Here is a 13,971-nt window from a genome sequence, read left to right as displayed (position 1 = left end):
TCTATCGCGCCTGGTCTTCAGCTTATCTTTTATCAAGTTCCATCCATTTATCAAACAAGCAAATACAATGACAACAGGCAAGTCTTTCGGCCAGGGACAAATCTTTGATTTACTTGTGCTGACAGTTTCTTAAGCACATAGACCTACTTTTGATCCCGTGAGTAAAGTCGCGTTAAACTATACAGACATTTCTAACAAATAACAGGCCAGGGGAAAAGAAGCGCAACGCGGACCGGCGTATCACCAAAGATTACTTCCCGCTCATACACAACTAAAATTCCGGTACGCCTTTTCCTCGTGTGCCTTTATCTAGTCTGTGGTTAATTGGACTATAGGAAGCCGGGACAAGGAGGGGATGCAGCCGCTGAAGTCAGAGACCTTCGAGCAGAATTACTACAAGCAGAAGCAGCGCATTTTGCCAAAAGGAAAGGAGGATTAACAGCTGCCATCGAAGATGCACAGCCGTCTACAAATACACCAAAGAGACAACTCGAGGACGGGTCAGCTGAGGATGATGGAGAAGATCCAGAAGCAAAGCGACGACGCATTCTGGAAGAAACTCGAGATATAGATGCCGATTCGGACGGTACTGGGGAAAGTGATAGTAGTGATGATGACAGGTCCGCCACATATTTACACATGGTATTGGAAAAGACGCTCACATGGTGTTAGTGATGATGATGAAGATGAAACGGCGGAGCTTCAACGAGAACTCGAAAAGATTAAGCGCGAGCGTGCCGAGAAAAGAGAACAAGAGGTCAGATTAACCTTTCGCAATACTAGAATCACCACTAAGCCGGAGTACAGGAACGAGAAAGACTAGCGGTAGAAGAAGCGGAGCGTGAGCATGATATTGCTCTTGGCAATCCACTGTTAAATGCTAAAACCGATTTCAATGTCAAAAGACGGTACGTCCAGCCTGTATTAGTTTCAGCAGAGCGGGCTTTCTAACACAAATTGTTAGATGGGACGATGATGTTATATTCAAGAACCAAGCTCGTGGAACAGAAGATAAAGGCAAGAAAGAATTTGTCAACGTACGTTAACACTAACCATCACACAATTTCATGGATAATTGACCAAACAATCATAGGACCTGCTACGTTCCGATTTCCACAAAAAATTTATGAGGTATGTTGGAATGTTTGGATCTCAAAGCAATTCAAACTACCAGGAGACTAACACACTGTAGCAAATACGTGAGATGATTGGTCATTGTGCAGCATTGCACCATAACACAGAGATGCAACGGGCACAAATTAATTTTCCAGGCGAGAAATCGAATATGTACCTTAGGGGAGGGCGGCGTCAGGTTGGGAAGAATTAATTATTATTATTATTATTATTATTATTATTTTCCCGTCTTTTTATGCGTGCGGCCTCATCCTCACCCTCATCTCACACATGCACGGATATCGATCTTGATTTTGATCTTGATTGGTTTTCGGACAAAGCAATCAAGACTTTTCTAGCATTACATCTTCTCCTACTCTAGAACAATTGGTAGAAGTTCTGAGATTGTTGGATCTCACTAGTTTTCGGGTACATCCAGCAGAAAAGCTTGTTTTTATGACTTTAAGTGACACAATGGAACTTGTGGCTGCTTTAGGTGGAGTTACGCCTCGCTTTTAAGTTTTTTCTCATTTTCTGGTTTCCCTATGCTTGCAACAAACTTGTCCTTTCTTTTTGTTCTCAGCACCGCCACAGCGTAACTGTAACCTGTTTTGAGTTCCTGCCCTGGTGATCATGACGCTTTTGACCAATTTTTTTGTATTCAGTGTGCGGAAGGATGTAACGTCAAAGTGAGATTGAGTTCTTTGCACTTCTTGTTTTCTTGGTATGCTTAACTGTATGCGGAAGGAAGCATGTCGCTGCTAGTCTGCTAAAACTATCATTCTTTCACTACTCTCTCTAGTTGGGGTCTGCCATGTGCCAACTCTTCCAAGCTCCGGCAGGGTCTTTCTTGGTAAGTACCAGAAATCTTCCAAAACTACCCTTATTGCATCATATCATAAGGTCGTACTTCATTGATGAAATGTTATAAATAACAGTACTATGCTCCTCGTGTTTTTTTTAATCCATACAATAAACACATTCAATCTCAAAGCTACTTCTCGCATAAAACTTTCATACAAAACCAATCAATTATCAAAAATAACTCAAACATGTCTACATATAACAACGACGCTAGCTACAACTCTACTGGTCGCCAAGGAGCTCCTTCCAGTGCCGATGACTCTTTCGCCAACACCACCGCTGGTTTCGGAAATGGAAGTCGCAGTGACACTACTGATACCAGAGGTCTTACCGGGACAGGTTCGACATTCGATGACCAGGAATCTTCAGCATACGGAGGATCCTCCACTCAAGAGAGCCGTGGCTTTAATACCGGAAACTCCGTGAGTTACACTACACGTACATTGTTTTTTTTTTTTTTTAGTGTAACTAACAGGAAGTAGGGAGGATTGAGAGATAATGAGTTTGGCTCAAGCAACTCAAAGTATGGAGGAGATCTCGGTGACGAGCGTAATAACTTTGGAACTGGTAGCAGTGATCGAAGCTATGGGGGAAACGCTGGTTCTGGATTAGGTGGAAACACTTCCTCTGGCTTCGACAACACGTCGACCTCCCGTTCTGGCTACGGTGATACCACCTCATCCGGGCTCGGAGACTCGGGAATAGGTGGAGCCACTGGCTCCGGCTATGGAGACAATACCTCTTCCGGGTATGGTGATAAAACCTCTTCAGGTTATGGAGATAATACCTCTTCAGGCTTTGGAGACAATACCTCTTCCGGATATGGTGACAACACTTCTTCAGGCTACGGTGATAACACCTCTTCAGGCTTTAGTGACAAGACTTCTGGTTACCGAGACACATCCAGCGGCATCGGTGGAAACACTGACTCCTACGAGACCAACAAAGCCAGATCTGGTAACACTTATGGCTCAGATGATCAATACTCCTCTGGTAACACTGGTTCGAGTGGCTATGACAATACTAGCTCTAATAACACTGGCAAATCTGGCGATTCTACCATGGGCAAGATAATGGAAAAGGCAGGAGGCATGCTACATAAGGAGAGTTTGGTTCAGAAAGGCGCGGAGAAGCGTGCCGCTGCTGGGAATGACAATTACTAATTTACTGGGAATTTGGGCGGCAGGATGGAGCAATTGATGATTGATCTTAGATATTGTATGATAGTTGCTTGTTGATTTAGCAGATATGATTTAATGACTATTCGAATTTACACATAACGTTACATTTACGCTATAATTTTTCCACTACACCTCTGTTTGATAAGCTAAGTTCTTACTTGAAGATATTCCATGTCAAGCAAACTCTTCTACTCGTGATAACAAAACTTCCGGGCGTTATTCGCAAACTCGTCATCACACAATCCCTTTGTGCCCGGAAAATAACGATGCATCACCATCTTGGTTATCTATGCATAAGCGCGCAAACATTAATTTATGCAAGAGAAAGATCTACCGTGCATGAAAGCAGCATACATAATTCCTACGTCATTTTACCAACTGAAGTGTAACGTCGGGAACAATCACATGTGAAATGTACTTGTGAGATATTTCACTCGTGGAAAATTGATAGTGATTGTTTTCATTGGAGAGCGAAGGTAGAGAATCTGATTTACTAGAAGCGGATGTTGTGAATATCACTCGGCTAACCCCTTCATTTCATTGCCATCAGTGCTAAGAGAGCTTTCGACAGTACTGGCTCACGATCAAAAGAAATATTGAATATTGATAGAGCTAACAAATGTAAAGCTTAAATGGGAGGAATTTAATTAATCCGTTCTACGAGTATTCCTCTTGTATAAAATATTACTCTCGCCTCCATTCGCCAGTTAGTACCGTCCCATTGGAATTCCCATCGCCTCATAAATCTTCACATCATCTCATCAAATTTTTCCGCCCTCTCGTCTACTGTCTACCATTATCACAATCTACTTTTTGTTTCCCCCAATCCTCCACTCATATAAGGCTCAATACTTTGGGTTTCCCTTCCAAACAGTATCTGTTCTCTACCCCCTCGTATACTCCACCACCCAACACATACTGCGCTTCTCTCCACGTCCATTTCCCCGCTCTCTAGCACTTCCCAGAATCTTGTTTTACATCGCTCTCGCATGTAATTATCTTCAATTGCATTTAGAAGATCAGCGGATATTGGTAACCAAGCTTGTAAAACATCGAGCGGGAGATTAGGCAATGCATCCAATAGTGTGAGCATAAGGATCGCCTGTTCAGAGAGTGACGCCTGGCTATCTTGCTGACTGGCAGTATCTCTCATATATACTGATTGAGGTAATGGTGATCTAGGCGCATGAACTGCACGGTAATGGAGCATTTCTAGAAGAGTTTCCGCTAGCATTGGCTCGGCAGTTGAAAGAGGCGTAGGTGGGGTGGCGATGTGTATTAAAGATTTAAAAGCAAAACGGAATTGCCTTGGAGACAAGTTGTTGGGGAACGAATTAAATAGAGCATTAACGTAAATAGGGATGAATCTGGCGGTTAGCTTTGTGTTTTGAGGAGCTGAAAGTACTGCAAGAACAGCACTATGGGCAGCTTCGAAGATTTCCAAGAAGCCAGGATGCGCTGTTGGACTGAGATAAGGAGCTGCCACGCCAATAATCAGGCTTTCGTTGTCAGGCGGGCTAAGAATATTGGTTAAATGCTCGCAAGTATTAAGATAGAATAGATCGTGATTGCGCTGCAAAGGACTAGCTGGGATCTCTCCAGCTTGTACGGGGTATATTGCTTTGAGAAGCTCTCTTGACTCGAGAGGGTAATTGGATAGGATGTCGATAGATGATAAATTGACGAACACGTATGCAGAAAAAGAGTTAGAGCCAAGTCGGGACGAAATAAAGTGAATGTTTCCAAGAATGATGAGCGTTTCCGAAGCTGCTATTGGAGCAAGACGTTTTGTCGACAAGACAGGGTCGACCATAGTTCTCGCCATAAGGCCTTGCAAAATGACTACCGTAGCGAACATGGCGCTCTTCAATACCTGCCACAAAACTGGTGTAGTTATTTGAAGACTTTCCGGAGTCAGAAACATTGCTTCCTCAGATAGATCAATCTCCGACAATTTGTTCCCCTTCCAGCCTTCTAGAAGTCTACCGGAGAACGAAAGGACGTGCTCTCTGATTTCTGTTGCGAGTAGAGAGTTGCTCATATTCTCAATTGCATGCGCAATCAGTCTTGATAGCGGACCCATGGATGAAAGTATTGGGCTCGATGCTTGCTTTTGTAGTTGCAAAAAAGATGCGGATTTGGACGACCAATCGAACTTATCTCCCGGTACTTGTTTGATATCCGCATCAATATATGGTAAGAATATGCCATCCTGGTAGCCCTCCATTGCAGTCACCGTTCTTACCATTATCATAACCAAGCTATCATAATTCAAACCAGTACGCACTCCATCTGACAATAGGGGAAATGCATGGTTGAGAGCTAATACGATAGATTCCGCAGCGACGATTCCATCTCTCGTTGGGTTCTCCAATGCCAAGTTGGCCGCCGTAACTAATGCTCGTTCAAGTGTGCTTCTAATTCCAGTAGAGAGCCCATGCCTCCCTCCATTTTCCATACCTAGCAACACGCCGGCAATCACAAGAAGATGCTGCCATCTTGGCGATCTATCATCGGCCCCTTTGATCACAGCTCGAGCCCAATCATCAGAACCGATTCCGCCTCCTTTCCGAGGTTGATATGCATCATACGGTGGCTGCTCGTTGTGACTTTCTAATTCATTCTTGCGCACAGTAATGGCAGCAGTGTTGAAGACGCTAATAATCCGGAGAGAAATTCGCAGACCATCATTATTATTCCATATAGCAGGTGCGGTAAGAAGATGCGACGTAAGAAGACTTATGTTCAAGGGATTCGTAAGAGTGGTAAGTAAGGAGGTAGTTGTCCCCAGGATTCTGTCCGTTTGTTCAGGATCAGGGACGCCTTGGTATGCGCGTAACACAGTCGTAAGAAGTCTATCTACCGACATCTTGTATTGCTTCACTAATTCCAGACGGAGAGTTACTTCATAGTGGTATGCGTTTTGATATTTGATTTGATATTATACTTTCGTAGTAGTGGATTTGTGATGGCTGATGGCTGATGTGTTTAATGGTGGATGGCTTGAAGGTACACAACCGAGGCATTTCAGCCTTGTGTCAGGTATTGCGCGCCAAATAAAAGCCGACTCACAGGCTTCGAACTTTCCCTGAAGCATCCGAAGTGACACTGCATTGTCGCATTGCAATACTACATTGCAATCCTATACTACTCCCGATTTTCAATCAACGAAATTCATACATATATTTTCTTATACTATGAACTTTTCACTTCAATAAAACATGCCAGCTCTCAAGTAAGTCCCATCGAACCCCTGGAGACAACCATATGCTAATTTCACACTCTTTCAGCACTCGAATTGAAAACCCGGCGCCTCTCGACTATTCTACTCCGCCATTCCCATCACTTTATTGGCCTCTCCATGCAAACCCTGGTATTCCAAATTATTTATACTATGCTCATGACATATGGCGATTCACTCTTCTGTGGACGCTCATTGTGTACGGAGTTACGCACATGGCAGTAGCAGTTTATGCTACTGCAATGCAATTAGGAAAGGGAAAAAATGCCTGGCAATATGTTTGGGTTATACCACTGATATACGCTTTAGTAGCTGGTATCGAAGCATTGTTGGCAGGAAGCTTGGTTGGCTTGATGTGGGTGTTCTTGCCATGGTATCATAGGACCTCTTCGTTTGCTAAGTTTGTTTGTTCCTAGACTCGGTGCTATTTACAATGCAGGATACTTCCAGATGTCAACATGGATTCCGTTTATATGGTCATTGATCAACGTCTTGGTTTTGATATTATCTTCATTCTCAATACAAGGTGGTCTATGAGCTATCACTTGCTACTGATGCATATATCATCTGGAGTATAAAGTAGGATTGATTTGGGCTGGCATCCATGTCTGAGCTTTCAGGACTTCTAATTTGGATTTAGTCCTTTTGGCTCTATTTTTCTGATTATCCTTGCTGGATTACCGGCTGCAACGTGGAAATCCGGAACATCTTTTGTCACGACACTTCCAGCACCGATGGTACAACCTCGACCGATGGTTACTCCTGGGCACACTGTGACGCTACCTCCAAACCACTGGGAGAGTGTTAGCGTTCATGATACGTACCAAGCGATTAGGAGATAGGGGATAATTGATAAAGATGTGGGTATCCAGTCAAATGTTGTCAGTATACGTACACAGTCTTCGCCAACGGTTATGGGCGCCCCAAGCTCTGGGCCATTGGTACCATCACGAACGAAAGGGTCTAATGGATGCGTGGCAGCGTAGAACGAACAGCTTGGACCGATCAGAGTACGAGCTCCTATTGTGATCAGACAGGTGTCGAGAAATACGCAATTGAAGTTGATGTAAACTCCTTTGCCGAGCCTGTAAAAGATGAGCATTTTCCCAAATGTGGCTTACTGTTTGCGAGATACCTGAGATTTATTCCATAGTCTACGTTGATTGGACCATCAATATATGGTTCATCTCCTAGGATACGGAAGTCTTCCTCGTCCGTTGCCCCAGCTGGAGGAAGCGGAGTTTTGTCGTCGATGATGCTGCCAGATGTTAGGCTTTGGACCGCCACCCAACTAGAAGCAGATGCTTACTCTTTCCACATCTCTACCAGCTTCCGTCTTGAGGCATCACCTGCACTGTTGAATTTTTTGCAAGCAAAATGACATCTTATAGAAGGACAAGTATTAGCGGTAGTCGCGAGGAGGAAATGTTTAGTGGATAGAGTAGATGCGGGTAATTAAATTCACGTTGTCCCCCACCTATTCCGCTTTTCGACGAGCTTTGGCACAAACGCATAATAAAGCTCTCCTTTCAACATTTTAGCTTCATTCTCAACCTCGTCAATGCCTTCCATGATTAGACTATGATATGTATGTGCTAAAGGGTAGCAAAGGTGTAGGGCAGTGTAATGAAATGAAATGAAATGTTTGAATCGTTGGAATCGAAATCTGTCAAAACCCAAATGTTAACTGAGCACATCATTCCTTACCTAGCTTTATCGCCTAGGCTCTATACAAACCATAAATCGTTCCATCGCTGCATCGCTCCACTTTACCTGACAGTTGTAAAGTATGCAATTCCAAGTAATACTTTAGAATATTTCCGTATGCGGGATAACTTGGTCTCTCGCCTTTCCCCTTTCCTCTCTACCTCGAAATTATGGTGGGGGTGGCTTGAAAGTGGCGCCAATAGCATAGAGGGAAGAGGATATATATAGGTCGATGTATATACCGTATAAACTCAACAACTTCATACCCACCTAAGTCTATTTCGAAATAAGGTTTGGAAGATCAATAGAAAGCTTACCTATTTTTGGGATTAGCTTAGTATCAAATTCAAAAATGAAGATGGTCCAATTATACGGAGTAGGATTCTTTTTATCCGATCTAACTTTTGATTAAAGTGGTTTAACACCGAGTGCACCACTTTTACCTCAATTTGCACTTTCTAACTCATATCATTCAACAATCATTAAATCAATCAATTAAAACTATTAAGAATCTAATAATCTAGGATCTATTATACTATTTTGACAAGTTCTTGAATTATAACCAGTCTTTCCACACTTACTACAGCATCGACTAGTAGATGATTCCCTATTAGAATTTCCCCCATTTTGACGCTTATCACATTGAATCTGAATATCAACCTTTTGTTGAGATAATATATCTGTAGCTTTTTATTCAGTAAGTATTTCTTTTTGATATAATTAAGTCTTTTCTGTATATCAATATTTACTTAATATCTCATTTGCCTTTCAAAGTATATGGTTTTCTGTTAAAGTGAATGGTTCCTGCGTAGCACATGCACAGGGCACTAGTCCTATTAGGACTAGATTGAGAAGCTCTCTGTAAGAGAGCTTCGCACTTCCGTAGAACTTAGAAGAGTGATTAACTTACTAGACCAATATTACCTCAGTTCTGGCCTATCAGCTTCCCACTATTCCCTGTGTAAGGTCATTCCTTGTAACAATAGATATTAAAAAAGTGGCGACTCGCTGATAAACCACGTTATACGAATTTATCAATTAGATCTAGCATTAATTGATCTTTAGATTGTATATAATTTAATCCTAATTTATGATGTTATTATAATTTTATTTTAATGGAATGTGAGTAATTGAGGTAAAAGTGTTCCGGTTACTGATATGTTCTGGTTACTGATAAACCACGTTAGCGAGTGCTAGTGGAGTTATTCTATATTAATTATAAATATTTGACTTTTGTTTCCCTTCGCTCTTATAAGCACCAAGTCTTCTGGGCGCCCTTTACAAATGAAGGTCTAACGCGAGGTCGATTCAAATCTAGAAATGAATTTGATGATGGCCTTCTTGAATCTACTTGATTGGATTCCATGATTGGCCAAGTTCCACCGGATAATGCCTCGATTTGCCTCAATTTGGTTGCGAGATTAATTCCCTTTCGTGCGTGTTCCAGGTTGGAAACTATATAGGAGCATTCCTGCAACCGTAGGCTTTGATATTAAATAATCAGCACAGCCCTCCGTGGAGTTCGAGGGTGGAAGGGGTTAAATGGATCTATTTGTTCTCTCTTCAGGAGCTCTGAATTCGAAAATGCCATAAAACTCGGCGTGAAGAATCCTTTCGGGATATAGACTAGATTTCAGGCATATTGTTGAATTTTGTGTTGCTTTATCTTTTCCGTGTCTCCCTTGATTAATACGGAAATAGTTTTGTTTCCGTAGTTCTCTTGTATTTATATATAGTAGATCTTCATGTTCTGTGTGAACACATGTCTTCATCTCTACGATCACTGTTTGACATTCGCTTCGACAATCAATAGCACCAGATTCGAAGCGTCTTGCGAGACTTGTCTATATCATAAAATAACAAAGCACTCACCGGGCAAGAGGCAAGTTGTCGCCGTCATAATATTCCCATGTGACCACTGCAATTGTGTTATTTGACAGATGAAAATTGTGAAGACTCTAAGGGTTTTCACCGATCAACAACCTTTGCCATGGAAGATGAATGGAATGAATGGATCAGAGCCGGCTTAAACCGTATTGAACCTTTAAGCGAATTGGATGATGTCCAATTTGAAACCAAATTGTCTTTTCGTCAGTAGCCGTGGCATCCTGGCAACCCCAATCTTTCCATAGAATTTGGCAGTGTCTCTGCAGGATCAGCTCAGAGGTTGATAATGCTTGATCGATTTCAACAAAGTTGTTAGGGATCTAAAGAAGCCGCACTTTTCGGCTTTGCTGTTAAGAGCAGTGCAGGGATACTCATACCTGCCCCTTAGTCTGAAACTCTAAGCATCGCGGGGAAGCGAAAATATTTCATTTCCACGTCGTTCACTAACAAAGGCGGTAGGCCAAAGGATTTCGTGACTTTTGTGCTTCTCGGCGCGGCACATTCACATTTTGACTTCCTCAATTGCCATCTGCGACGAATGGCCTGGATGCATAGCCCTTGCAGTGCTGCAGTTGATTGGTAGTCTGGCGTAGTTGGCGAAAGCTGTCCTCCGCCTGAGAACCTAATGTCTTAAATCTGTGGTAGCACTGAGTGTCTAACTATGTGCGTTAGACGTGACAATGCGTCAAAGCTGATCAGTTTCAGGTATGTGTCTCGAATCCTTTCGTTCAGATCATTATCCTAAAGTTGGATCATTTGAAGTGGAGGTTCCTGGGGACCTTGTCTTTGCGATCTACTCACCGGTGTCTACACAGGTGCTTAGAATATCTCCGATTTCCAGTTTGTCAACTCGGTCATAGTATCCCGTACCATCAATCTCTGCAACAACAAGTTAGTTGAGGTGTGTTGCATCTCTTTCTACTTGGTTTCAAGGTACTGAGCCCCTCGCAGAACATTCTGGTTACGTCAATGATGAATCATATTTCCCACTGCTAAGATTTGATGGTATGTCAAATAGTACTGAGAATAAATCCGGAAATTGTTGCCCGTGACTAATATGACAGCTCTTGGAATGGAATACAGCAATGATGTGACCGCAAGAAGAATACGATCTTGTTTAAATTATAATGTCGTTGCGCTGAGAACATATTGATGAATATGCATTTAATATTATTATAAAGTACTCAATATTCCATTCAGCATTGTATATTTAATGATTGACACCATGGCATGCCCCTGTGCTACCATCAAAAGTGGTGGGGCAGGAATCTGAATGAACCACCGCCGGCACAAAGCCACGCGATTCATTAAATCATCATGTAGCAGTGGAGAGCCCCCGAAGTTGATTTCTTTTACCCGATAGTTACATCACCTCCGCAGTCGAGGTTTTAGCATAGAACGACGATGACATTGAATCATTCCCAGATAGGATGGTCAAAGACCCTTGAACATGGAAGAAAACGGCTCCAAAAACACAATAACAACGTAGCTTGATTGGTATCTACTAAAGATATGTAGGGGCCATACTGGCAAAGTAGTGATCTTCCAAAGAGAGGATTGAAACCTCGACGACGCGCTTGCTAAAGGGAAAGAAGGTGCCTTTGCACTACATTTTAATCGGTCCAAAAAAGTTAAACCTTCCCAAAGGATCATATTCTTTTTTCAATTTTCTCAATCTCTCTAAGCGCCACGGTTCATACCCGTAAAGAGCCTCCTGACTTTCATCACCAGTCGCATAATTCACATATGCATGCAGCTTTTCCCCAGTACCATTCAACATCACATTTCTTATCTGCTTCCCAAGTTTGATCATATCACGCTGCAAGGTTTCATCATTAGGTGGATAAGTAAAGAACGGCGCGGCAAGCAGTTGTTTGGAGCGTAACGCGTATGCCGTGCTGTCTGAGGGAATCTCAAGAACACGATTTGTGGCATATCCTTCAAGGAGCATCAGGGAATTGCTAAATGAGGCGGGAAAAGTAGAGAATATGTCTAAGACGGCACGTAGGCTAGCGACATTCCAGGAATCTAAATCGGTGGGAAAAAGTTGCCGTCCAATTTCGTCTACACACGCTGGGCCCGAGGGGGATGCACCTGTCAATGCGTTGATATTCAGAAGACTGATGTGTGACTGGATGACGCTGACTGGATTAAGTGCATTAAGCGGATCCGTATACTCGTCTGGAATGTTGTCAGCTCCTTGCCAGCGTAATTGAAATTGTACTATGGGCTTTGAATCAACGATCGGATCGAAAGCTATGAGTCCCATATACATGAGTTCAACTGGACGATATTTTGCAGCGAGCCACTGGTTTGCGATGCTGAAGACCTCTTCTAGTCTATCCTGCGTGAATGTGAACGTCGCAGTTGCAAAACTATCAATGTCAGGGGTTCGATCATAGATTTGATAATATATCGATGTGACGATTCCAAAATTATGCCCTGCGCCCCTAAGACCCCAGAAGAGATCCGAATGCTGGGTATTGTCAACCGTGACGGCTGTTCCATTCGCTAGAACAACTCGCGCGGATATGAGATTGTCAGCCATGAGTCCGTATCGGCCTTCCAACCATCCATGACCACCACCCAGCACTGGCGATATGAAACCGACGCAATCGCACGCGCCAGTTGCAGTTTGTTTCCCAAGGTCCCAAAGCTCGGAGATCACCTCGCCTGATAGAGTTCCGCCGAGGATAAGGGCCTGAGATTTATCGGTGGGGGAGATAGAAACACCCGAAAGGCCGCGGAGATAAATACCGATGCCAGATTTGATTTCCAAAAGCGTGCTGGAAGTAGCATGGCCGCCTGAAATGGCTAGGAACGGCACAGAATGTGAATTTGCATAGCGAATCTAGATGGGGAAAATGTATAATTAATAACTAATTATTCACCGGGCCATCAATACATGAATCGAGTCGGCAGATAATAGATCCATCGAAATGGAAATGAACATACTGTCTCCTGTACATCTTCCTCACATGCAACCTTCACAACAACATCAAGCCCTGGTTTAGTATAGGCATCCCATCTCGTGGTGGCATTTATATACCCTTCCGAACCAGGATAGTAGATTTCTGCAGACGATGAGAGCAATGGTTGGAGGTCGTATGTAAAGTTCGTAGCTATGGATGTTGTAATGTTGCTGGTAAGCGCAACGCTAAGGATACTTTTTGAAAGGGTTGAAATATCCATTATATTGTCTGAAACCGAACTACACCAGCAATGAACATTTTCAAGTGGTGTTTTTAGGAGATTAAATACTCTGAAAAATGCATACGCTGACATTACCAGGAAGATTCATGCTTATGGTATAGCTGAATATTGTATCCTAATCCTTATCCAAATTGAGTTAGCATCATCACATCGCCAAAGTCTAGTGTGATTTAAGTACAGCATGATTTCAGAGAATATTATCCATTAAACGAAAAAACAAAAAGCAAAAATCAAAAATCAAAAATCAGAAAAAAAAAAAGATAAAAAAGATAATATTTTTTTTAAAAAAAAGATCAATTTAAGTTTTTAAATTAGTTAAAATTTCAATAAAATTTTGAATATTATGATAAATAAATTTTAAAAATTAATAATTAAATATTTTAAAATAAAGACTTTTAGAATATATAATTTTATTTAAAGTTAATTTAATAATTATTTAAAATAATAATAATAATAGTAAAATAAGATTTAATATAAAGATTTAATATTATTATTATTATTATTATTATTATTATTATTATTATTATTATTATTATTATTATTATTATTATTATTATTATTATTATTATTATTATTATTATTATCATGTGGAATAAATATTATATTAAATTATATTAAATTAAATTAAAATAAATTAAATTAAAAAAGATTTAATGAAATATTTTTAAAATTTTAAGATTTATATTAGAATGGTTTATTAAATTTAAATTTTGTCTGAATAATCTTTTTTCACTTGGTATAATTTATATTAAATAATTTTTATAT

General features: G+C 41.4%; 6 protein-coding genes across 6 annotated transcripts; 2 read left to right on the top strand and 4 right to left on the bottom strand.

The window, feature by feature from the left end:
- Positions 1-67: 67 nt before the first annotated feature.
- SS1G_13557 (hypothetical protein) lies at positions 68-1,208 on the top strand (the record flags this gene model as incomplete). Its single annotated transcript, XM_001585268.1, has 8 exons — positions 68-115; positions 206-282; positions 336-620; positions 673-757; positions 808-908; positions 965-1,037; positions 1,094-1,131; positions 1,193-1,208. 8 exons carry the CDS (start codon positions 68-70, stop codon positions 1,206-1,208), a joined length of 723 nt encoding a protein of 240 aa, XP_001585318.1.
- Positions 1,209-2,165: 957 nt separating this feature from the next.
- Positions 2,166-3,140, top strand: SS1G_13556 (hypothetical protein; the record flags this gene model as incomplete). Its single annotated transcript, XM_001585267.1, has 2 exons — positions 2,166-2,399; positions 2,460-3,140. The coding sequence occupies 2 exons, from the start codon at positions 2,166-2,168 to the stop codon at positions 3,138-3,140; spliced, it is 915 nt and encodes a 304-aa protein (XP_001585317.1).
- Positions 3,141-3,957: 817 nt separating this feature from the next.
- SS1G_13555 (hypothetical protein) lies at positions 3,958-6,027 on the bottom strand (the record flags this gene model as incomplete). The annotated part of the gene is made up of 1 exon (XM_001585266.1): positions 3,958-6,027. The coding sequence occupies one exon, from the start codon at positions 6,025-6,027 to the stop codon at positions 3,958-3,960; it is 2,070 nt and encodes a 689-aa protein (XP_001585316.1).
- A 997-nt stretch (positions 6,028-7,024) lies between these two features.
- On the bottom strand, positions 7,025-7,971 carry SS1G_13554 (hypothetical protein; the record flags this gene model as incomplete). The annotated part of the gene is made up of 4 exons (XM_001585265.1): positions 7,025-7,192; positions 7,295-7,419; positions 7,521-7,657; positions 7,865-7,971. 4 exons carry the CDS (start codon positions 7,969-7,971, stop codon positions 7,025-7,027), a joined length of 537 nt encoding a protein of 178 aa, XP_001585315.1.
- Positions 7,972-9,355: 1,384 nt separating this feature from the next.
- On the bottom strand, positions 9,356-10,949 carry SS1G_13553 (predicted protein; the record flags this gene model as incomplete). Its single annotated transcript, XM_001585264.1, has 6 exons — positions 9,356-9,590; positions 9,979-10,024; positions 10,139-10,251; positions 10,442-10,622; positions 10,795-10,872; positions 10,916-10,949. 6 exons carry the CDS (start codon positions 10,947-10,949, stop codon positions 9,356-9,358), a joined length of 687 nt encoding a protein of 228 aa, XP_001585314.1.
- A 650-nt stretch (positions 10,950-11,599) lies between these two features.
- On the bottom strand, positions 11,600-13,278 carry SS1G_13552 (hypothetical protein; the record flags this gene model as incomplete). The annotated part of the gene is made up of 2 exons (XM_001585263.1): positions 11,600-12,844; positions 12,949-13,278. The coding sequence occupies 2 exons, from the start codon at positions 13,276-13,278 to the stop codon at positions 11,600-11,602; spliced, it is 1,575 nt and encodes a 524-aa protein (XP_001585313.1).
- Positions 13,279-13,971: the final 693 nt, after the last annotated feature.

This window comes from Sclerotinia sclerotiorum, genomic scaffold (genome assembly GCF_000146945.2).
Source record: "Sclerotinia sclerotiorum 1980 UF-70 scaffold_26 genomic scaffold, whole genome shotgun sequence".
NCBI lineage: Eukaryota > Fungi > Ascomycota > Leotiomycetes > Helotiales > Sclerotiniaceae > Sclerotinia > Sclerotinia sclerotiorum.
The sequence above is the reverse complement of the archived record's forward strand: the minus strand, read 5'-3'. Positions and strand labels throughout refer to the sequence as shown.